Raw genomic sequence first — 24,926 nt, forward strand, 5'->3', positions numbered from 1 at the left:
GGGCCAAAGGTGTCTGCCTCTCTGCTGTCTTAATAGCACAGGAAAGGGAGACAGCACTATCTTACCATTCTCTTAACCTCTGCCCAACAACATACTAGAGAGAAATACATCAAATTGACATTTTCTGTTGGTATCAGTTAAGTCAGAACTGGACTGTCCTGGTTCTGTCACTAGCCCTGAGACCTTACCTCTGGTTCCATGAGTGGGACAGAAGGAGAAAGGATGCTAGCAGTGCTGCCTAGAGTTTGCTTTCTTGCTCACCTGGTAGAACCGAGGTAGGGCCAGAATACAGTCCATTAGCTTGTGGCGGCCCAAGTTGATGAGCATGGTGTTCTGGCCAGTGTTCAGAAAGTGAATCTGCAGAGTTATCAACTTGGTGAGCCGCTGACAGTGCTGGGCCTGTCGCACACAGGAGTCCTGAGGAACAAGGGTGGAGAGAGGCACACGTAGAGAAAGACGTAGTTACCTCCTGTGTGAACCCTCACAAGAGTATTCACCCTTTCTGTTCCTGGTTGGCCTATGATGCCCTCCCCCTTCCCTTGGAAGAGCCCAAGGACAAAAGGAAAGAATTTTACTGTAGACAGCAAGTCCTAAGGCCAGTCTGGAAAAAGCCTTTGGTTACCTTGGCATAACTCTCTGCTGCATCCAGCATCAGAGTCAGGGCCTTCAGCAGCAGTTGCTTCAGCTGGTGCCCATCCTTGAGACTGTCCTCTGTAGGGGAAATAAAGATTTGCCAAGTCTGACTCCCAAAGCCAACTGTTATCATCCCACTCATAGTGATGGGGGCTAGAATAGAAACATCCCAGCCATGTTCACAGCGAGGCAGGAACACCTCACTCAGATAAAGGTTACTGGGCCGGAAATGCATATGCCTATTGTTTAACTTCACTCTGAAGTAGGATTCAGTGCCCCCTCTAATGCCTCATTTCTCCGAAACATCAAGGAAGACTTACATGGTATCAACATGCATGTTGGTTCCTGGTGAATGATACCCTGGATATACAGGCTATATAGATCCAAGAGTATAATCCTAAGGTGCAAATGTTTTCCAAGTCTCTGTTCCATCTGTCTGCCCACGTGGGGTTCCTGCTGAGCGATATTTTTTGAGACAGAGTCTCTCTTTGTCTCCCAGGCTGGAGTGTAATGGTGCAGTCTTGGCTCACTGCAACCTCCACCTCCTGGGTTCAAGTGATTCACCTGCTTCAGCCTCCCGAGTGGCTGGGATTACAGGTGCACACTGCCACACCCGGCTCATTTTTTTTGTATTTTAGTAGAGACAGGGTTGCACCATGTTGCCCAGGCTGGTCTTGAACTCCTGAGCTCAGGCAATCCACCTGCCTCGGCCTCCCAAAGTGCTAGGATTACAGGCATGAGCCACCGCACCGGGCCACCTACCTCAAGATTCTTCTAATAGCCAATCTCATGGGCTCGTCCTTTGCTGTAAGAATTTTACCCAGGGCTGGGCGTGGTGGCTCATGCCTGTAAATCCCAGCACTTTGGGAGGCCAAGGTGGGTGGGTCACGAGGTCAGGAGTTTAAGACCAGCCTGGCCAACGTAGTCAAACCCTGTCTCTATTAAAAACACAAAAAATTAGCCAGGTATGGTGGCAGTTGCCTGTAATCCCAGCTACTTGGGAGGCTGAGGCGGGAGAATCATTTGAACCTGGGAGGCGGAAGCTGCAGTGAGCTGAGATCACACCATTGCACTCCAGCCTGGGTGACAGTGCGAGACTCCGTCTCAAAAAACAAACAAACAAAAATACAAGTTACCCAGGTGTGGTGGCGCATGCCTGTAGTCCCAGCTACTTGGGAGGCTGAGGCAGAAGAATTCACTTAAACCCAGGAGGCAGAGTTTGCAGTGAGCTGAGATCATGCCACTGCACTCCAGCCTGGGGATAAAGCATTTTACCCGGCTAGCAGCACTGTTCTGGTAGTGCTGCTGTGACCTCACTCACCCCAGGGCTGAGACTCAATCAGTTTCAGTTGGATGCGGGCAGCTGCCTCATGGTTCTCGCCAATCTCCCGGCACATGCTGAAGCACAGGGCAATCATATTGTGCTTCTCACTGTCTCCAGGACGGCAGCGTTTGATGTAGTCCAGCAGGGCTGTCTTCAGGGTACCACTCTGCCAAGAATAAAAGGGAATAGCAAGGTGTCAGTCAGGGACTGCAAGGCAGACAGGACTAGCTGAGTCATCTGGTTCTGCATTCCTTAAAAACTCCCAAGAAAAAGGAAGAGAGGAGCAAAAATGAGAATGAATACAAGTTTTATGCTGTCCCAAGTATGAGGAAACAGGCATGTGCGCTTTCCTGTTGGGAGTGTGAAAGGCGAAACTTTTCTAAAGGGAGAAGCCTTAAAAATACACTCGCATAAGCTGATCTAACAATTCAATTTCTAGGAATCTATCCCTAAAGAGATAAGCAGAGAAGATGAATGTAACAGGGATATTTAATAGCAAACGATTAGAAATAATCCAGATATCCAAAATCAGGGGAAGAGAATACCATGTAGCCATTAAAACTTATGTAGGAGATGATTTGTTGATTTGGGAAATAGTCATGATATACTTTGTTAAGTGAGAAAAGCAGGATATTTCATACCTTCACTGTATAAGTCTTATTAAAATGTAATTATATATAGATGTTTTCGGGTACATGTTCAAAGAAAGGGCCTATACCAAATTGTTAGTGGCTGTCTCTGGATGATGGATAGATACTGAGGGCTTTTTCTGTGTTGTTCTGTTTTCCAAGTGTCTTACCTGGAATATGCATTACTTTTGTAACCAGAAAAGTTATTAAAGGAATATATAAATGCAGAAGGAAAACTGCCTAAAAAACAATTTTAAAAACCCTCTGGGGATCTTGAAGATGCACCTATGTCCAGGACTTGCTCCTCACTTGATGACTAGATTGGTCTGTCCTGAAATTGGCCCAATATTAAAGAGAGATTTTTTTCTGCTTTGTCTCTTAATCCTGCCTGGCTGGGCCCATGTTCCCAGAAGCCAAAGGTGAAATGAGCAGAAGCAATGAGTCATCCAGACAAATGATCTGGAAACAGGTACTGTGACGGATATGCTTGGTGTCACAAAGCACACTCAGGACAGACGGGCTCTCAGAACCCAAGACCTAACCAAGTCAGGCCTTTGCTTCCAAGCCGCCTTCCTGTTCATCATCATAAATGGCTCCACAGCTTTTTAGTCTAAACTTTTGTGTTTGATTCCTAACCTGGCTCTTAGCAGCACAATTTTTCACAGTGTCCTGAAAACTCTCCACTCTAAAAGCCCTCAAACAACCTCACAGCTAGACAATCCACTTTCAGCCTGGCTCTCAGGGTTTTTGCCCCTGCCAGAGAAGGCATTTAAGACAGTATAGGCAGGTGACAGAGGCTAAGGTGGAGGAGGACAAACTTATTTTCTTCAGTATTTAGCATTGGCCGGGCATAGTGTAATCCCAGCACTTTGGGAGGCCGAGACGGGTGGATCACCTGAGGTTGGGAGTTCAAGACTAGCCTGACCAACATGGATAAATCCCGTCTCCACTAAAAATACAAAATTAGCCGGGCGTGGTGGCGTGGGCCTGTAATCCCAGCTACTTGGGAGGGTGAGGCAGGAGAATCGCTTGAACCCAGGGGGCAGAGGTTGAGCTGAGATCACACCATTGCACTCCAGCCTGGGTAACAAGAACAAGAGCGAAACTCCGTCTCAAAAAAAAAAAAAAAAAAAAAAAAAAAATATATATATATATATATATATACACACACACACACACACACACACACAAACACACACACATATAAATACATATAGCATCAGCATATTCACTGACTGATCTGAACCAGAATCTGAAGCCACTGGTGATAGTGTGTGTCTTGGGGAGGTCCCCAATTCATTCCCTCCGTTTTCCTAAGAGTCTAGCATGACTGAGATTATTCCCGAGAAAAACTGAGGCTCCTGAATTGTCAGCAGTACACCCCATCCTGGAGCTTGTTACTTTGCACCTACCGGATCCAACTTCTTCCTCATCAGCACTTCAAAGTAGTGCTTTTTATGCAGCAAATCAAATATGTATGTCATCTCGTTGTACCTTCCAATGCCAGTGAGGAGCCGTACCTGTGAAGTGGGAGGACAGCTCGCATCAGCATCACCTGGAGTCTGGAGTTCTCTGAGCCAGACCACTACCATCAGTGGCTGCTTTCAGATGCCAAGCTCCAGGAGGAGAAGGGCTAATTTCCAGGCTACCATGCTTTGCTCCCCCGCCCCGTACCCAACAGGGAGCCTCTGGAGAATTCAGAAATGTCAGTCACTGGGCCACCATTGGCTGTTCTTTTTTCTTTTTTTTTTTTTGAGACGGAGTCTTGCTCTGTCACCCAGGCTGGAGTGCAGTGGCACAGCCTCAGCTCACTGCAACCTCCGCCTCCCAGGTTCAAGCAATTCTCCTGCCTCAGCCTCCTGGGCAGCTGGGATTATAGGCGTGCGCCACCATGCCTGGCTAATTTTTGTAAAGAGACAGGGTTTTACCGTGTTAGGGTTGTCTCGAACTCCTGACCTCAGGCAATCTGCCTGCCTCGGCCTCCCAAAGTGCTGGGATTACAGGTGTGAGCCACCACACCCGGCTTTGCTGTCCTTAAATGTGGTGCTCAGGCTGGGCGCGGTGGCTCAAGCCTGTAATCCCAGCACTTTGGGAGGCAGAGACGGGCGGATCACGAGGTCAGGAGATCGAGACCATCCTGGCTAACATGGTGAAACCCCGTCTCTACTAAAAAATACAAAAAACTAGCCGGGCGAGGTGGTGGGTGCCTGTAGTCCCAGCTACTTGGGAGGCTGAGGCAGGAGAATGGCGTAAACCCGGGAGGCGGAGCTTGCAGTGAGCTGAGATCCAGCCACTGCGCTCCAGCCTGGGTGACAGAGCGAGACTCCGTCTTAAAAAAAAAAAAAAAAAAAAAAAATGTGGCTCTCAAGTGCTAAAGTGCCATTCTCCTGGGCAGGCACTCTTCCTCTTCTCACCGCTACTCATCACAGTGGCCCAGTAGCTTGCTCAGTCACTCAGGTTGGTTTCAAGCCCAGAGAATTTAGGGAGGCACATGGGAACTGAGTTGCCAACTTACTTCAATTCAGAGGTGGGGAGAAGGTTCAAACCTCGTTTTGGGGAAAAATGCAGCTGTCTTAGCCCTCTAGAAAAGTTAACTGCCCTGACAAGGAGGTGGGATGGCCCCGGAACCTGGCAGGGATCTTCTCCCTTTTGTTCCTTTGGAGCAACCTCTGATTCTGACAGAAATCCTAACTTGGAGCAGAGGGTTGGGCTGCCCAGCCGACTCTCAAGTAGGTAGTGGTATCCAGATGGGCAGAACTTCCTACAACTACATCAGCTCTGGGCCGGCCCCCACCCTTCCTACTCCTCTCAAAGGTTTCCACAGGATGGAGACGGGTTGAGGGGGTTACTTACCACCAGCCCATACTCCTCACTGGGGGCTAGGTGGTTATCTGTGAGCATCCGGGCGGCCTGTAGGACTCGGATGATGCCCTCCATGTGGCACGTCAGGGTGAAGCAATGATGGGCCAGGATCAGGAGCTCTGTGGCTGGGAGGGTAGGCACTGGTAAGATAGGATTATGAACCCTGGCTGCCTACTGTCAACCTCTGCCTGGCAGGAGGGAAAAAGGGCCTGGTGGAGAAGGGGCCTGTCTGGAGAGGTCCCTCCCACCAGCCCTCCAAGGTCCGTGAACTCAGCAGCTCTAGCTCTGAGACAGCCCCTTGGTGACATCCAAATAGTTCTCTCAGTCATAGCACAATCCTCAAAGACAATCATGTAGTGACTATCCCCAGAAGGCCCCCAAAATGAGAACACAGCACCCTCGCCTTCTAAACATGGAGAAACTTCCTGCAGACAAACTGATGGAGTTCCTGCCAACGTGAATCCAAGGGCATTCTCTGCTTGTTATCCCAGCGGAAGGTCTCAGGGCCTAATCAAGTGCCATTTGGTGTTCTGGCTTTCTAGAGTAGTGAAAGATCTGACATGTACAGATTTAAAAATGCTACAATCACTGTAAGCACAATTAAAAGGCACACTGGGAAAAACACCTGCAATGTGAGGACCGAAAAAGGTCTCCATCCTTAAAACATGCTGCAACCTCTGGGCTTTTGCATCTGCAGGGCCCTCTCCAGTCCTCCTGACTACTAAGCATCCCTGACAATGAATCCTTTAGGCCTTCGTTTGAACATTTCCTCCAGAACTGTATCTTGACCCCATCATTCTGGCTCTTACTGTGTATTAAGACCCTAGTCTGAGCTCCAGGAATTGCTTATACACCATATCCTAGGTGCTTATAGTGCCTGGCACACAGTTGACACTCAGTAAATACTGTTGAACTGGACCGAGAAGAGATATAGAAGGCTATTTTTATTTAAATTTCTTTTAGAGATGGATCTCACTCTGTTGCCCAGGCTAGAGTTCAGTGTTGCAATCAGAGCTCACTGCAATCTCCAACTCCTGGGCTCAAGGGATCCTCCTACCTCAGCCTCTCAAGTAGCTGGGACTACAGGTGTGCACTACCGTGCCCCGCTAAGTTTTTAAAAATATTTGTAATGACAGGGTCTCACTATATTGCCCAGATTGGTCTCAGACTCCTACCCTCTAATTATCCTCTGCCCTCGGCCTCTCAAAAGCATTGGGATTACAGGCATGGGCCACTGTTCCCATTCTAAAATACAATTTTTCATTATATATAAGAGAAATCTGTGTAACCATTAGAAGTTATATAGGAGAATATTCAATGCCATGAAAAATGTTAATGACAGCATATTCATAAAGTAAAAAAATTATAAACTATATGGAGTATAATGTCATTTTTTTAAAAAGAACCTATCACACATTCTTTTTTTTTTTTTTTTTTTGAGACAGAGTCTTGCTCTGTCGCCCTGGCTGGGGTGCAGTGGCCGGATCTCAGCTCACTGCAAGCTCCGCCTCCCGGGTTTAGACCATTCTCCTGCCTCAGCCTCCCGAGTAGCTGGGACTAGAGGCGCCCGCCACCTCGCCCGGCTAGTTTTTTGTATTTTTTAGTAGAGACGGGGTTTCACCGTGTTAGCCAGGATGGTCTCGATCTCCTGACCTCGTGATCCGCCCGTCTCTGCCTCCCAAAGTGCTGGGATTACAGGCTTGAGCCACCGCGCCCGGCCCCTATCACACATTCTAATGAAGGCCTATAATGAGTTAGACATCATGGAAAATAAACAGGCTTTGTTTTTTTTTTTTTTTTTTTTTTTTTTTTGAGACGGAGTCTCGCTCTGCCGCCCAGGCTGGAGTGCAGTGGCCGGATCTCAGCTCACTGCAAGCTCCGCCTCCCGGGTTCACGCCATTCTCCTGCCTCAGCCTCCCGAGTAGTTGGGACTACAGGCGCCCGCCACCGCGCCCGGCTAGTTTTTTGTATTTTTTAGTAGAGACGGGTTTCACCGTGTTAGCCAGGATGGTCTCGATCTCCTGACCTCGTGATCCGCCCGTCTTGGCCTCCCAAAGTGCTGGGATTACAGGCTTGAGCCACCGCGCCCGGCCAATAAACAGGCTTTGAAATCCACAGCCTGGGTTTGAACACCAGCTCTGCCACTTAACAGATGTGATCAGCTTTCCTAAGGTAAAGTTTGTCTCCCTTCTAAAATGCGGACAATAATATTCACTTTGCAGGGCAATATAAGAGTGAAATAAGCATGTTGAGTAAAGGTTACCTTTTTGTATGGTTTTAAATTTGGGGGTACTCATCCATACTTTCTAAATTTTCTTCAGTGAAGTTAAGGCTTTCTACCAAGAACTTATAACCCCTGCTGGAGGGCTAGGTATCCAGAGCAGGAACAAGGACCCAAATCAAGTTTTGGAGAGACTCGGAGAGACCTGTTTAGGGCCAAAATATGTAAGAAAAAGGCCAATAACTTACTGCAAGACAATTCCCCATGGGGAACGGAGGAAATCTTATCCAACAACTTCATGCCTACCAATGTGTGGTCTTGACACAGAGTGGTCAGCTGAAGAAATGTCTGGCTTTCCTCTGTTGGGTTGAACATCTGCTTATGTCCTGTACAGAGAGGTGTGAAGACAGGTGCTGGTTTTATCATAAGAGAGGCCCACTCTGCCCAGGCTTGGGCACCAGGAGGTGATGCTAATGGAGCTCTGCAGCTCTCCACTTGCTGAGCTTGAAACCCTTGGCCTATTGGTCATTTTATAGAACAGATTTTTTTTTTTTTTTTTTGAGACACAGTCTCTCTGTTACCCAGGCTGGAGTGCAGTGGGGTGATCTTGACTTACTGCAACCTTGGCCTCCCGGGTTCAAACGATTCTCCTGCTTCAGCCTCCCCAGCAGCTGGGACTACAGGTGCCAGCCAACATGCCTAGCTAATTTTTTGTATTTTTAGTAGAGGCGGGGTTTCAGCATATTAGCCAGGATGGTCTCTATCACCTGACCTCATGATCCGCCAGCCTTGGCCTCCCAAAGTGCTGGATTACAGGCGTGAGCCACCCCGCCCAGCCAGGACAGTTCTGTAGCTCAGAAAGCCACAGCTACTCTCAATGTAATCATAAAACAATAAAAAGTAACAGCATGTATTTTGTACATGTATTTTGTTGTATTTAAACAAAATACATTACTGGAATCCAGAAACTTGAGAGAACCACATACAGGGTGTATATAAGCACAACATTCAAATCCTTAACACTGGGAACTAGAGAATGCTGTCGGAAAGGTTGGCAATCGCTGAGGGGTAGGGCACCTGTTCCCTGTGATGAAGTAAGCAGCTCCCGTGTCACCTCTTCTGCCACGAGTTCAGCCACAGTATCTGGCTTAAGGCCCTGTGTGCTGATGAAGGCCTGGGCTCGTTTGCATCGGTCAGGCTGCTGAGAGGCCAAGATTTCCCGGAGCATGGCTTCACCATCCTGAGCAGCAACATCTGTGTAGGAACAGCCCAACTCCTGAGAGGAAGACAAAGCCAGTCAAGGCCACTTTTAGAAGCCAGGGAAAAGCAAAAGAGCCCTTTCTGAAATCTGATGTGGATAGACTCCACTGTTTCTGTTTTCTGAGCTTAAAGACTACTCACCCTCAGCAGGAACCTTAGAAAAAGCAACTACTGTTTTCTAACCCTATCATTTCACCAAAGCCAAATCCAGGTAAAAGACAGACTTGTCTTCAGAAAGCATCAGGTGATTCTCTTGTTGAGCACTGATTTTTTTGGTTGGGGGCTGGGGGGCGGGGGCGGCAGAGAGTTTCATTCTTGTTGCCCAGGCTGGAGTGCAATGGCACAATCTTGGCTCACTGCAACTGCTGCCTGCCTACTGGGTTCAAGCAATTCTCCTGCCTCAGCCTCTCAAGTAGCTGGGGTTACAGGCGTGCACCACCATACCCAGCTAATTTTTGTATTTTTAGTAGAGATGGGGTTTCTCCATGTTGGTCAGGCTGTTCTTGAACTCCTGATCTCAAGTGATCCACCTGCCTTGGCCTCCCAAAGTGCTGGGATTACAGCCATGAGCCACCGCACCTGGCTTTTTTTTTTTTTTTTGGTCACCCAGGCTGGAGTACATTAGCGTGATTTTGGCTCACTGCAACCTCCGCCTCCCAGGTTCAAGTGATTCTCCTGCCTCAGCCTCCCGAGTAGCTGGGATTACAGGCGCCTGCCACCATGCCTAGCTAATTTTTATATTTTTAGTGGAGATGGGGTTTCACCATGTTGGCCAGGCTGGTCTCAAACTCCTGACCTCAAGTAATCCACCTGCCTCAGCCTCCCAAAGTGCTGGGATTACAGGTGTGAGCCATTGTGCCCGGCCTGATTTTTAAAAATATTATGAAATGTAAGAACACCAACTAAAATGCAAGAACCCTTCTTATTCCCAGAGCAGCAGCAAAACCCTCAATTTCCGAAGAAGCCTTTGAGTCTTCTCCAAGACGTGGGCTTTCGGGTTTGGCTGTATTTCTCTTGTGCTCTTCTACTTCCCGTCTACTGTTTTTCTCCCCCAACCAGCACAGAGGCACAGACAATTCCTGCTCGCTCTGGCTCTTGTCTTTACAGTCATCACATTCCATACGGAATGCTCCAAACAGTCATAATGCAAAACTCAAGATATTAAGTCTAGAAGAGACCCTCATGGTCAAATCATCATTTATAGGTGACAAAACAGGGGCCCACAACCCTAGCTTTCTGGTTTGCTGAGCTGCAGCCAGGAGTCAGATCGCCCTGGCACCTGGCCTGGTGTCCTCCCCACCATTCCCCAAAGATAAAATTATGAGGGCCAACATCCTGACAAGAGCTCTACTCCCAGGTCATGATTATCATCTAAAAGGCTAACTTGGCAATGTCCAAAATCAACCTCAAACTTCTCATTTCCCTCCCTCTCAGAAAGAGAAGCCCCACCCCTTGGCACATACCTTGGCAAGATCATACAGACAGAGGACCTGTCGACAGTAGTTCTTTCCATGGAGGCATTTACTTGTCAGCACTTCCAGGTTAGTCACCACTTCATCACTGGAGGGCACTGTCACAAACTTCTGACTATCCAGACTTGAAGCTGGAAGCAAATACGAGTCTGAGGGGCTTCAAGCTGGGAGGTTCAGGCCTCTCCCCAGCTCTCTATGGCTCTACCTCTCTGCTTGAGGCTCCCTGCACTGCACTCCCATGACTCTGATTGGGGCTATAGGACCACTGCTGACAGGGGCCCACTTCAACTTCTTTCACTGCCTTCTTCCAGGATATTCCAGCCTGGGATACCTCAAAGACCTCATACGCTACAAAGACTCAAGGCTACCTAATGAGTGCTCTAGAGATCAGCACCAAAGATGCTTGCCAGAGTCTCCTCCTATGTTCTCCTTCCTATATCAAATAAGTCACAGTTGTGGCCTTAGTTCCAGCCTTCATCACTCTGCATCCTGAGAAGCTGTTATCTGTCTCCTGCTGCCAGCCCCTTACCCTCAATCAGTCTCCGACATACTCATTTCTAAAATGCAAATATGCTTTAATTTTTTAAGACACAGTCTCACTCTGTCGCCCAGGCTGGAATGCAGTGGCGTGATCTCAGCTCAGTGCAACCTCTGCCTCCCGGGCTCAAGTGATTCTCGTGCCTCAGCCTCTCGAGTAGCTGGGATTACAAGCATGCACCACCACACCTGGCCAATTTTTGCACTTTTAGTGGAGATGAGGTTTTGCCATATTGATCAGGCTGGTCTCGAACTCCTGGCCTCAACTGATCCATCCGCCTCGACTTCCCAAAAGTGCTGGGATTACAGGCATGGGCCACTGCACCCACCTGCAAATATGCTTTAATTTATAGTAAAATTAAAATCTATTCCTGATATTTTTTTAAAAGAAAGCTCTTGGCTGGGTGCAGTGCTCATGCCTATAATCCCAGCACTCTGGGAGGCTGACGCGGGCGGATCACCTGAGGTCGGGAGTTCGAGACCAGCCTGACCAACATGGAGAAACCCCGTCTCTACTAAAAATACAAAATGAGCTGGGTGTGGTGGCTTATGCCTGTAATCCCAGCTACTCGGGAGGCTGAGGCAGGAGAATTGCTTGAACCCAGGAGGTGGAGGTTGCGGTGAGCCGAGATCGTGCTCCAGCCTGGACAACGAGACTGAAACTCCATCTCAAAAAAAAAAAAAAAAAAAAAAAAGCTCTTAGCCTAAAATAGAAGAAGATATTAATTTGATAAAGGATTTCTATTAGGAAAAAAACAGGAATATTTGTATCACACTTTGTAATGGCAAAAAAAAAAAAAGAAAATTTAAATGTATATCAATAAAGCATTAGTAAAGCTTAGTACATCTATCTGTACAGTGGAATACTCTGCAGCCATTAGAAAGAAGGGGGTTGATCTATATGTACTGACAGGAAAAATGTAGATCAATATGATGTAATCTCATTTTTGCAAAAAATAAATATTGTGTGTGTGCCTACAAGTAGAAAATGCATACCAAGCAAGTAAAAGAGAGTTATTCTGGGCCAGGCGCAGTGGCTCACGCCTGTAATCCCAGCACTTTGGGAGGCAGAGGCAGGCAGATCACAAGGTCAGGAGTTTGAGACCAGCCTGGCCAATATGCTGAAACCCCGTCTCTACTAAAAAAATACAAAAAAATTAGCCAGGCGTGGTGGCGCACGCCTGTAATCCCAGCTACTTAGGAGGCTGAGGCAGGAGAATTGCTTGAACCCAGGAGGCGGAGGTTGCAGTGAGCCAAGATTGCATCATTGCATGCCAACCTGGGCAACAGAGCGAGACTCTGTCTAAAAAAAAATATATATATATATAGTTATTCTGGGGAATTTTGTGGGGGTAGTGTTGAATTGGCTTTTTTTTTTTTTTCTCTTTTGCGATGAAGTCTCACTCTGTTGCCCAGGCTAGAGTGCAGTGGCACTATCTTGGTTCACTGCAAACTCTGCCTCCCGAGTTCAAGCGATTCTCCTACCTCAGCCTCTGGTGTAGCTGGGATTACAGGTGTGCACCATCACACCCAGCTAATTTTTTTATTTTTAGTAAATATGAAGTTTCACCATGTTGGCCCGGCTGGTCTTGAACTCCTGACCTCAGGTGATCTGCCCACCTCGGCCTCGCAAAGTGCTGGGATTACAGCGTGAGCCACCATGCCCAGCCTGAACTGACTTTTTACTTTATACATTTCTATGTTATGTGATTTGCTACACTAAGCACATGTTAATTTTTATTTTAAAATATTATTAAAAAGTGCTGTAGGTCAGAGGTGGTGGCTCATGCCTGTAATCCTATCACTTTGGGAGGCTGGGGTGGGAGGATCCCTGGAGCCTAGGAGTTTGAGGCCAGCCTGGGCAACACAGTGAGACCCCACCTCTACAAAAAATTTAAAAATTAGCTCGGGATGGTGGTGTGCATCTGTGGTTCCAGCTATTCAGGAGGCTGAGGCAGGAGGACTGCTTGAGCCCTGGAGGTTGAGTCTGCAGTGAGCCATGTTTGCACCACTGCACTCCAGCCTGGGTAACAAAGTGAGGCCCTGTCTCAAAAAAACAAAACAAACAAAAACCCTTAAAGATAAAAACAAATAAAATAAAATGCAACTCAGACCATGTTATTCCCCTGCTTAAATCCTTCACTGGGAGTTCCAATTCTAGGTAAGTTGGTTATAATAAGCTCAATCTACTGTATCTTTCCCACTGAATTCAACACAAAACCTGGACACAATACATGTGGCAGTTAAATAAGGACTCTGGAAAAGTAAAAAGTAGCAGGCAAATTGAAGATGACCAGAATTATCATTTTTCCCCTCTAGCAAGCTCCAGCCTGAATGCAGTGCTGACTAAAACCTAAGAACTGAGGGCTGAGGTGAAGTGTGTGTACGAGAGAGTGCAAATTCCAGAAGCTCTCTAGTACCAGTTTGAAGAGTGAAAAGGGGAACTCCTAATTCCTGTTCTTCCTTGTCCTGGCTCCCAAGCAAGCCACTGGCAGTGGTGGGAGAGGCTGCAGTGGCAAGAGTCAAGGCTCTCAGAAAGGGGAGCCTTCTTTTTTTTCCTTTTTTTTTTTTTGAGACGGAGTCTTGCTCTGTCGCCCACGTTGGAGTGCAGTGGTGCGATCTCGGCTCACTACAAGTTCCACCTTCTGGGTTCACGCCATTCTCCTGTCTCAGCCTCCCGAGTAGCTGGGACTACAGGTGCCTACCACTGTGCCCAGCTAATTTTTTTTTGTATTTTTAGTAGAGATGGGGTTTCACTGTGTTGGTCAGGATGGTCTTGATCTGACCTTGTGATCCGCCTGCCTCAGCCTCCCAAAGTGCTGGGATTACAGGCGTGAGCCACCGTGCCCAGCCAGTGGAGCCTTCTTTCCTGAGCAGGGGCGCTCTGGTCTCAGGAGGGCAGAGTAGACCCCTGTTGCTTTTGCATTACCCTCCTGTCACCTGGCCCTGGGTGTAGGAATAGTCAAGATAGTGCAAGACAGAGTAGGGGTAACTAAACCTTCAGCTTTTGGCCGAAGAACTGAAAAGATAACCCTCAGGGAACCAGAAATTAGCTGAGAGAGCCCCAGGAAAGCAACCCAATAAATTTTTATGAACTACAGGGCTCACTCCTGGACTACACATGTATGGCTTTGATCCTAACTAGCATAGATCGCCACCAAGGTCATAGATTGCCCATTAGGTGGCATGCACACACAGGACAGATCTGAATACTACCACAAAGGAAAATGAACTGATACTGAAACCACAACGCACAGGCAGTGGTTTGGAACTTCAGTCTGAACCAGGTCAACTGTCTGCTAAAAAATATCAACATCCTTCACAGGATTTAAATAAGATCCATAGTCTTAAATAGTATATTTGAATAATACACTACTCAAAACATCCAGATGCAGCCAGTCGTGGCGGGTCACGCCTATAATCCCAACACTTTGGGGGGCCAAGGCGGGTGGATCACCTGAGGTCAGAAGTTCGAGATCAGCCTGGCCAACATGGCAAAACCCTGTTTCTACTAAAAACACAACAAAATTAGTCAGGTGTGGTGGCACATACCGGTAATTCCAGCTACTCGGGAGGCTGAGACACGAGAATCACTTGAACCTGGGAGGCTGAGGTTGCAGTGAGCTGAGATTGCACCACTGCACTCCAGCCTGGGTGACAGAGCAAGTCTCCATCTCAAAAAACAAAAACAAGAAAACAAACAAAAAAACTCAAAATGTTCAGATGCAACCCCAAATTACTCAGTATAAGAAAAAGCAGGAAGAGGGGCTGGGCGCGGTGGCTCACGCCTGTAATCCTAGCACTTTGGGAGGCCGAGGTGGGTGGATCACCTGCAGTCAGGAGTTTGAGAGCAGCCTTGCCAACATGGCGAAACCCTATGTCTACTAAAAAAAAAAAAAAAAAAAAAAAATTGGCTGGGTATGGTGGCACACTTCTGTAGTCCCAGCTACTCGGGAGGCTGAGACAGGAGAATCACTTGAACCCAGGAGGTGGAGGTTGCAGTGAGCCAAGGTCACACCACTGTACTCCAGCATGGGCAATAGAGCGAGACTCCATCTAAAAAAAAAAAAAAAAAAAAAGAAAAAGCAAGAAGATTTCAACTCACATGAGAAAGACAAGATGCTAGCTAGCATTAAAATGATGCAAAAGTTAAAATCATCTGACAAAGAATTTAAAGCAGCTATAATACAAATGTTCCAATAAGCAATTCTGAATGCTCCTGAGACAAACAGAAAAATGCAAAGTCTCAGCAAAGAAATAGAAGATATGAAGAACAAAATGAAAATTTTAGAACTGAAAAATGCAGTTATGTGCTGTATAACAATGTTTCTATCAACAACGGACTGCATATACAACGAGGATCCTGTAAGATTATAATGGAGCTGAAAAATTCCTATCACCTAGTGACATCATAGTCATTGTGACATACCACGATTACTTAATTTTTAAATAAATTTAGTGTAGCCTAAATGTACAGCATTTATAAAGTCTACAGTAATGTACAGTAATATCCTAAGTTTTCACATTTACCACTTAGTGACAACCAGAGCAACTTCTAGTCCTGTAAGCTCCATTAACGTTAAGAGCCCTTTACAAATTGTACTATTTAAAAAATTTTTTTTAGGCCGGGTGCAGTGGCTCACGCCTGTAATCCCAGCACTTTGGGAGGCAGAGGCGGGCGGATCACAAGGTTAAGAGATCGAGACTACCCTGGCTAACACGGTGAAACTCCGTCTCTACTAAAAATTCAAAAAATTAGCCGGGTGTGGTGGTGGGTGCCTGTAGTCCTGCTACTGGGAAGGCTGAGGCAGGAGAATGGAACCCGGCAGGCAGAGCCTGCAGTGAGCCAAGATCTCGCCACTGCACTCCAGTCTGGGCGACAGACTCAGTCTCAAAAAAAAAAAAAAAAAAAAAAAAAAATTTAAATGAAAATCTCAAATTGTTTATTTCCTGAAGCTAAAAAATCTTTATATCATATTTTTTACTGTACCTTTTCTATGTTTAGATATGTCTAGATACACAAATACTTACCATTATGTTATAATCAACTACAGTACAGTAGCATGCTGTACTGGCTTGTAGCCCAGGAATGATAGGCTATACACCATTTGGCATAGGTGTGTAGAAGTCTATACCACCTAGGTTTGTATAAGTATGCTCTAAGATGTTTGCACAGTGATGAAATCACTCAACAATGCATTTCTCAGAATGTATCCTCATTGTTAATACATGGCTGTAACTGAAATTTTAAAATCATAGAAATAAAATTCAATAACAGAAATTATCCAATCTGAACAACAGAGAGAAAAAAAGTTTTAAAAAAACTGAACTGGCCAGGTGTGGAGGCTCACGCCTGTAATCCCAGCAGTTTGGGAGGCCGAAGCAGGCATATCACGAGGTCAAGAAATTGAGGCCACCCTGGCCGACATGGTGAAACCTTATCTGTACTAAAAATACAAAACTTAGCTGGGTGTGGTGACGTGTGCCTGTAGTCCCAGCTACTTGGGAGGCTGAAGCAGGAGAATCACTTGAACCTGGGAGGCAGAGGTTGCAGCGAGCCAAGATCGCGCCACTGCACTCCAGCCTGGCAACAAAGCGAGACTCCGTCTCAAAAACAAACACACAAACAAAAACTGAACAAAACTTCAAGGAATTATGAGATAATAACAAAAATTATATATTCATATATTTGAAGTTCCAGAAGGAGAGGAGATAGGGTATAGTGCTGAGAAAATAAAAATATTTAAAAAAATTATGGCTGATCACTACCCAAGTTTGGTAAAACACATAAACCTACATATTCAAGAAGCTCAGTAAACCCCAAATATATGAATAAAGCCAAAGAAATACATATCCAGTCACAATATAATCAAACTGCTGAAGACCAACAACAGAAAAAAACACTGACAGCTACCAGAGAAAAAAGCACTATTTATATAGATGAACAATGATTCAATTGACTGCAGATTTTTCATCAGACACCATGGAGGCCAAAAGGAAGTGAACAACATTTTCAAGTGCTGAAAGAAAACAACTAATTTTCTTATTTATTTTTTGAGACAGGTTCTCACTTTGTTGCCCAGGCTGGAGTGCAGTGGCATGAACACGGTTCATTGCAGCCTTATTCTCCTGGGCTCAAGCGATCCTCGTGCCTTAGCCCCTCAAGTAGCTGGGACTGTAGGCATGTGCCACCACACCTGGCTAATTTTTGTATTTTTTGTAGAGACGGGGTTTTGCCATGTTGCCCAGGCTGGTCTTGAACTCCTGAGCTCAACTGATCTGCCTGCCTTAGCCTCCCAAAGTGCTGGAATTACAGGTGTGAGCCACTGCACCTGGCCTGAAAATAACTAATTTTCTATATCCAGCAAAACATCCTTTAGGAATGAAGGTAAGATAGAGACATTCTCAGATGATGAAAAACTGATTATTTCAAAAAAAAAAAAAAAAAAGGCTAGGCGTGGTGGCTCACGCCTATAACCCCAACACTTTGGGAGGCCAAGGTGGGTTTATTAAAATATATTTTTCGGCTAAGAACAAAAACCTCATTGTTTAATGAGGTTTTCAATGTATGCAGAAGTAATAAAAGGCAAGTAGGATGTAAAGGGAGAAGAGTAAAGTGACCTAAATGGTGGTAAGGTTCCTCCTACATTCCAGCTGAGGTGGTAAAATATTGATTCTAAGTATACTGTGGAAAGTTAAGGATGTACATTGTCATCTCTAAAAAACCAATTAAACTATACAAAGATATAGTCAAAATCATAATCAATTAAAATGGAAGACTAAAAAATGTTCAAATAACCCAAAAAGCAGAAGAAAAAGTTTCCCTTGAAAATCACAAAATGCTAAAACTCACCCGAGATGAGAAAGATAACCTGAATAGTCCTGTAATTATTTAAGAAACTGAATTTGTGGTTTAAAATATTCCAAAATGGAAATCTCCAGTCTCAGATAGTTTTACTGGTAAATTCTACTAAGCATTTAAGGAAGAAATAACACCAGTTCTACACAATGTTTTCCAGAGAATCAAAGAGGAGGGAATACTTTCTAACTCATGAAACCAGCATTACCTTGATACAAAAACCAAACAGTAAAAAAAAAGGCTGGGCACGGTGGCTCACGCCTGTAATCACAGCACTTTGGGAGGCCAAGGTGGGCAGACCACTTGAGGTCAGGAGTTCAAGACCAGCCTGGCCAATATGGTGAAACCCCGTCTCTACTAAAAATACAAAAAGTAGCCAAGCGTGGTGGTACACAACTGTAATCCCAGCTACTTGGGAGGCTGAGGCAGGGGAATCACTTGAACCTGGAAGGTGGAGGTTGCAGTGATCCAAGATTACGCACTACACTCTGGCCTAGGCAACAGAGTGAGACTCCGTCTCAAAAACAAAAACAGTACCATAAAGAAAATTACAGAATAACATTCCTCATGAACATAAATGTAAAAATCTTTAACAAAACAGCAAATTGATTACAGCAAAAAATTAAAAAGAATAATGCACCAGGCCCAAACTGGATTTATTTAAATGGGGAATTCAAGGCTAGTCCAATATTTAAAAAAATCAACTAATGTAATCTACTATATTAATAGTCTAAAGAAAAAAAACCACATGATCAGATTAACAGATGCAGAAATAACATGACTAAATTCAAACTGATTCATGATAAAAATTCTCAGCAAACCAGGAATAGAAGGGAACTTTTTCAACATGATAAAGCCTATCTTCAAAAACCTACAGCTAATACCATACTTAATGATGAAAGATCAAATATTTTCCCTTTAAGGTCAGTAAAAAGGTACGGATGTCCTCTCACCACTCCTACCCAACATAGTACTGAAAGGCCTAGTCAGTGCAATAAAGCGAGAGAACAAGAAATAAAAGGCATACAGATTGGAAAGGCAGAAATACTGCAGCTGACACAAATGTCCATGTAGAAAATCTTGAGCAATCTACAAGAAATCTCCTAGAATAAGCAAGTTTAACAAAGTCATACAGTATAAAGTTAACATAAAGAACACATTTCTGGCTGGGTGCGGTGGCTCATGCCTGTAATCTTGGCACTTTGGGAGGGTGAGGTGGGCGAATCACCTGAGGTCAGGAGTTTGAAACCAGCCTGGCCAACATGGTGAAACCAGTCTCTACTAAAAACACAAAAATTAGCCAGGATTGGTGATGGGCACCTCTAATCCCAGCTACTTGGGAGGCTAAGGAAGGAGAATCACTTGAACCCGGGAGGCAGAGGTTGCAGTGAGCTGAGACCACACCATTGCACTCCAGCCTGGGCGACAAGAGTGAAACACCATCTGAAAAAAACAACAAAAACAAACAAACAAACAAAAAAACCCAAAAAGAAAAACAAAAAAAAATTTCTATATACTATCAATGTAAGACCGGAAACGATTAAATTTACAGATGTATAGAATATGTAGAATAAATTTCAGTGAACTAGCTACAAATCAGATAGATTCCCTTTAACTTGAAACATAGCTAGTTTAAAAGACATAGGTCTTGGCCGGGCGCGGTGGCTCAAGCCTGTAATCCCAGCACTTTGGGAGGCCGAGACGGGCGGATCACGAGTTCAGGAGATCGAGACCATCCTGGCTAACACGGTGAAACCCCGTCTCTACTAAAATACAAAAAAAATTAGCCGGGCGAGGTGGCGGGCGCCTGTACTCCCAGCTACTCGGGAGGCTGAGGCAGGAGAATGGCGTGAACCCGGGAGGCGGGGCTTGCAGTGAGCTGAGATCCGGCCATTGCACTCCAGCCTGGGCAACAGAGCTAGACTCCGTCTCAAAAAAAAAAAAAAAAAAAAAAAAAAAAAGACATAGGTCTTTCTATTTCATTGACTAGTTAATTGGCTAGTTTACAGATTACCTGGAAAAAAGTTGTTGTCCCCTTAACTTGGTATAACTATTCTGCCACAAGGGTCCCTTCCTTCTTGGAGACAGTGCTAACAGTGCCATTTAAGACTCTGGGCCATCTGATCTCTTTCACTTACTGCTGTGGACTCTCCTTAGGGGAATGTCGGGTTCTTCCTCAAGCAGCTCAGCACTTTGTAGGAGAGCATGGATCTCCGGGTGCAGATCCTCCATACTAGCTTCTCCTGAGGCCAGTGCTCTGCAGTGCAATACCAAGGCGACATCTCGATTATAGAAATGAAAATACCGGCATACTCTACTTGCTTCATGCACACAGCCATCATCCAGTAGGCGTCCAATCAAAAAGTTTAGTGACTCCTGCTCTTTCCAATCCAGTCTATTCTCGCATGTCTCTTTGGATGGAAGGCTGTTAAGTTCTAAGTATTTTGATGTGTTCAGAGCAGCCAACTTGGAGAAGGAAAACTCCCTGGCTAAACTATCAAAGGAAAGTTCACCACTAGTTGAGATCTGTCGAGAAAATTTGGGCTCTGTTTCCTCCTGATTTCTTCCAAGAGTGTGCTGGGTGATGCGGCAGAGCCAGATCTGCTTCTCCAGCTCCTCCAGCTTGTCCAAGGGCACCACATCCTCCTGGGCAAGCCAGTGCCCTGCCAAGGTGAGCAGCAGATGGCGTTCCTCAATGCTGCTCCATCCAGCTGGGTGCTCACATGCCACATGGGCCTGAGTTGAGAAAAAGGAAGAAGCTGCTTTGCTTGAAATTGAATGTTTCTTAAAATTCTCATGGCATTTTTTCCAGAAGTCAATTCTTGCTTGTTTTAGTGACCACTGTTCAATGTGTTTTAGAGTCTGCATTTCCTGTGTTATCTGTGAAATTTAACAAAGCAGATTTTAGCCTTTCTTGGATAAAGAAGTATCATAAATGCTCATGTTCCCTAAGTATATCATACTTGTTTGTTTGTTTGGTTTTTTTTTTTTCTTTTGAGACAGGGTCTCGGTCTGTGACCCAGGCTGGTGATCACAGCGCATTGCAGCCTCAACCTCCTGGACACAAGAGATCCTCCCACCTCAGCCTCCCAGGGAGCTGGGACCACAGGTGTGTGCCACCATGCCTGGCTAATTTTTAATTTTTTGTAGAGACAGGGTCTCCTTATGTTGCCCAGGCTGGTCTTAAACTCCCAGGCTTAAGCAATCCTCCTGCCTTGGCCTCCCAAAGTGCTGGGATTATAGGCATGAGCCACTGCACCTGGCGTTATCATACTTGTTAAAACCAAATCAAATCAGCGAACAGAGATTTGGCTACAGATGACCCTGGATATTTTATCTGGAAAGTTATGGTATGAAAAACAATTCTTGATTGATCTCATGGAATGGGGTTTAAGTGGAAGCCCCCTTATATTTAATTCCATTCAAAGGAAAATAGTTGTAGCATATCCTACAAACTAATGTTGCATTTGCAGTACACATTTCTCAATAATGGGCATTGTAGGCTCATCCATTTCTGAAAGTAATGTGTATGTCAAAAGTAAAAAAAGCCTTATCTCCTATAAATTATATATCTCATTTGATTTACTGTTTAATGCTGATTTTAAAAGTTAAGATTTTAAATAACTTAAAAGACCAATGATACCTCTTTAATAACCAAGTTGTCCACAGGTAACTCAGCTAATTCTGCTACCCTCCTGGCCAAAGCGAACTGTCCGTCTGTCTGCAGTCTTTCCAAAATAGATTTACATTCATGCTGAAAATTCTCAATGCTGTAGCAGGTAATAATTATATGATTAATGGCTATGGATGTATCCTTCAAAATTTGGCAAAGGACATACAGCTTTTTCACATCTGGACCTGTGGCAAAGAGAAGAGGATATAAACATTTAGTCAATAAAATGCCACTACAGCATTTCAAGAGTAATGCAATATCGGGTGAAAATATACATGTTTAACATAGTAATGTGGTTAAAGGAAAAATAAAAAGCGAGTTTTCTGTTTTTTTGAGATGGAGTCTCACTGTCACCCAGGCTGGAATGCAGTGGTGTGATCTTGGCTCACGGCAACCTCCACCTCCTGGGTTCGAGGGATCCTCCTGCCTCGGCCTCCTGAGTAGTGGGGACTACAGGTGTGCACCACCACATCTGGCTAATTTTTGTACTTTTAGTAGAAATGGGATTTCACCATGTTGTCCAGGCTGCTCTCAACTGTGCCCGGCCAAAAAAAGCTATTTTTCTACTCTGGTTGACTAGCAGAGGAAGCCATAAGGTAGCTCCTGTGTACCAAAGACACCAAAAAAAAAATGGTCCAGAAAAATTGTTAGTGGTAAAGTCTGACTGTACTTGCTTGTCATATAGTATGAAGTGTTAGAGATTAATGGCTGGGCGCAGTGGCTCATGCCTGTAATCCCGGCACTTTGGGAGGCAGAAGTGGGTGGATCACTTGAGGTCAGAAAAGACCAGCCTGACCAATACGGTGCAACCCTGTATATACTAAAAATACAAAAATTAACCCACTGTGGTGGCACATGTCTGTAATCCCAGCTACACGAGAGGCTGAGGCAGGAGAATCACTTTAACCTGGGAGGCAGAGGTTGCAGTGAGCTGAGATGATGCCATTGTACTCCAGCCTGGGCAACAGAGTGACTCTGTCTCAAAAAAAAAAAAAAAAAAAAAAAAAAAAAGGGTAGAGATTAGCACATGAACTCAATCTATACATCTGGCTTTATATACAGGGCAGAGGTTGGTGGCCTTCAATGTAGCAGAAACACAGTAACCTTGGGAAGATTTTGGTCATCCAGGCTAGTCTCTCTCTTTCTGGATTTGTCTCCTACCGTGATCAAATTTGTCTGACTTAGTGGTCATTTGTTCATTCAATGCAGGAATCATGTGGATCAAGACAGAGAACTTGTAGGACAGTTAAATCTCCAGCTGGCCAGTAGCCTCTAATGTGGCACACTGTATTCAGAATGAGCATCACTTGCACCTCTAAAATTTATCTACTTACCCCAGGAAGACCTAATTGAGCTCCTCCTGATATCCCTTGGAAATTATTAGTAACACTAAGAATTCTTGGCCAGGTGCAGTGGCTCACGCTTATAATCCCAGCACTTTGGTAGACCAAGGCAAGAGGGATCGCTTGAGGCCAGGAGTTCAAGAGACCAGCCTGTGCAACATGGTAAGACCTTTGTCTCTATTAAACAAAAACAAAGAATTCTCTGCCAACAATTTATGTGGCTGGGTTTGCGCCTTTTCCCAAACAGTCTAAGTAGAATCTATGTATGTCCTACCATAAGAGAGGGGCATGAGAAACATTCCACAGGAGGCTATTTCCAATGCCACCTGCTGGGCAGCAGTCTGATTTAGGTAGTTCTGGGGACAGTGAGACATCCTGCACAATAACCACTAACACAGGCATGTTGAGTTTTGCTGGCATCATATAAAACACAGGTTTTTAAAGAACATATTCCCGGCTGGGCACAGTGGTTCATGCTTGTAATCCCAGCACTTTGGGAGGCCGAGGTGTGAGGAGTGCTTGAGCTCAGGAGCTTGGGACTAGCCTGGGCAACATGGCAAAACCCCATTTCTAACAAAAAATACAAAAATTAGCCAGGTGTGGTGGTGTGTGCCTGTAATCCCAGCTACTCAGGAGGTGGAGGTGGGAGGATCGCTTGAGCCTGGGAGGCAGAGGTTGCAGTGAGCTGAGGACGTGCTACTGCACTCCAGCTTGGGTAACAGAGCCAGACTCTGTCTCAAAAAAAAAAGAACATATTCCTGTCCTCTAAGCAAATAAATGTTAAATATCCACACATAGTAACAGTTTCTAAAAATCGGAAAAATTATAGAATAAAAGTATTATAGTCATGTTTAACAATGTAGTAGATCCTTATAATTATTCAAAGATAGATTATGGCAAACAACAGGAAATTCATTTTTTGAAAAAAATTATAATTACTACAGATCAATGAAAACACCTATATGTTAAAAGGACTTATTTTTGGTCTGCATAGTAACTGATAAGTACCATCTTACATCCATTACATTTCGGAAAACCCCCTTTTTCCTCTTAGTCATCAGATCCACAGCCTGCAACAACTGGCTCTGAGCTCAGGATTCTGTCAGTGTTCTGTGCAAATCTGAGCTCTCCAGTTGAACATCTGTGAGTTTAAATGTGAGAAAATAACCCTAGTAGCCAAACTGTCAGAATATAGTATAAAAGAACAAAATATCATTCAGTAAAAACTTGAAATTATCAAACAAGTGGAAAAGATAATAAAGCAATATTTGTTTGATTCAATCAGCAACAAGTTTAGAGACTGCCAATGTCTCAAGGAAACTAAAAAAAAAAAAAAAAAAAAAAAAAAAAGCACAATTTGTCTCTGAAACTTTAAAAATGAATTGTGCATTTCTGAAGTAGGGTTTATGACCCTGAGCAATGCTAAGGTTACTTGCCATAGAGAAGATAGTGACAGGGTGTGGGAGTTCAGTCAGGGTGGTGGGAAAAATTGTAGAGGAAAATTTATGATAGATAGTTATAGAAAATATTATATAAGGATAATTATATATTAATATAAGAAAAATTATATAATAGTTATAGGAAATAAATAAACACAAACCTTCTTGGAAGGCCAGGCAGTCTGCACAGCTTCAGTGACAGATATGGCTGAAGGCAGCCTTTTTACCTTTAGTTGATAGCAAAAAAGCTAGTAACAACGGAATGTGGGGAAGTTTATCTAAATAGCTTGTTTACTCATGTGGTCCTAAGACCAACCATCGATCAACCACAGATGCATAATTGCTCTCTACTATCGGCAATGTTAATAACCATCTAATGGTGTTTACTTGAAACCTTTGCCATTTAATCTGTACTAAATAAATGCGAACTTTGCCAGCTTATGAGGCAATGCTCCAGACTCAGAGCAGAGCCCCTTAGCCGGACTGACAGGCCAAGTATCTCAGTCAGTGTACGTCTTGGTCCATCACTAGGTCAGGGTCTGTGGGTTGGACCCCCGCAACAGGGTAATGTAGAAGCCAGCCAGGAAGAAATGTGGCTATTTGGTAACTGCTTAGAATGAGATGATTGGATATTATTTATGTTTTATGCTGTTGTATTATTTCTTGAATATTTT

The 24,926-nt window shown here is 44.7% G+C and overlaps 1 protein-coding gene across 2 annotated transcripts in view; it reads right to left on the reverse strand.

The window, feature by feature from the left end:
- SPG11 (SPG11 vesicle trafficking associated, spatacsin) overlaps positions 1-24,926 on the reverse strand; it is a 106,086-nt gene that overhangs the window by 2,902 nt on the left and 78,258 nt on the right. Inside the window, exons 29-38 of one of the 2 annotated variants that reach the window (XM_050799335.1) lie at positions 21,441-21,655; positions 19,936-20,677; positions 10,393-10,532; positions 8,747-8,945; positions 7,918-8,055; positions 5,440-5,573; positions 3,999-4,106; positions 1,955-2,123; positions 623-711; positions 262-417 (exon numbers count right to left, since the gene is read on the reverse strand). In XM_050799335.1, coding sequence (XP_050655292.1) covers positions 262-417; positions 623-711; positions 1,955-2,123; positions 3,999-4,106; positions 5,440-5,573; positions 7,918-8,055; positions 8,747-8,945; positions 10,393-10,532; positions 19,936-20,677; positions 21,441-21,655 — 2,090 coding nt within the window. The remainder of the gene's footprint in view (positions 1-261; positions 418-622; positions 712-1,954; positions 2,124-3,998; positions 4,107-5,439; positions 5,574-7,917; positions 8,056-8,746; positions 8,946-10,392; positions 10,533-19,935; positions 20,678-21,440; positions 21,656-24,926) is intronic. The other variant, XM_050799336.1, reaches the window with a different exon arrangement.

Source organism: Macaca thibetana, chromosome 7 (genome assembly GCF_024542745.1).
Source record: "Macaca thibetana thibetana isolate TM-01 chromosome 7, ASM2454274v1, whole genome shotgun sequence".
Lineage (NCBI taxonomy): Eukaryota > Metazoa > Chordata > Mammalia > Primates > Cercopithecidae > Macaca > Macaca thibetana.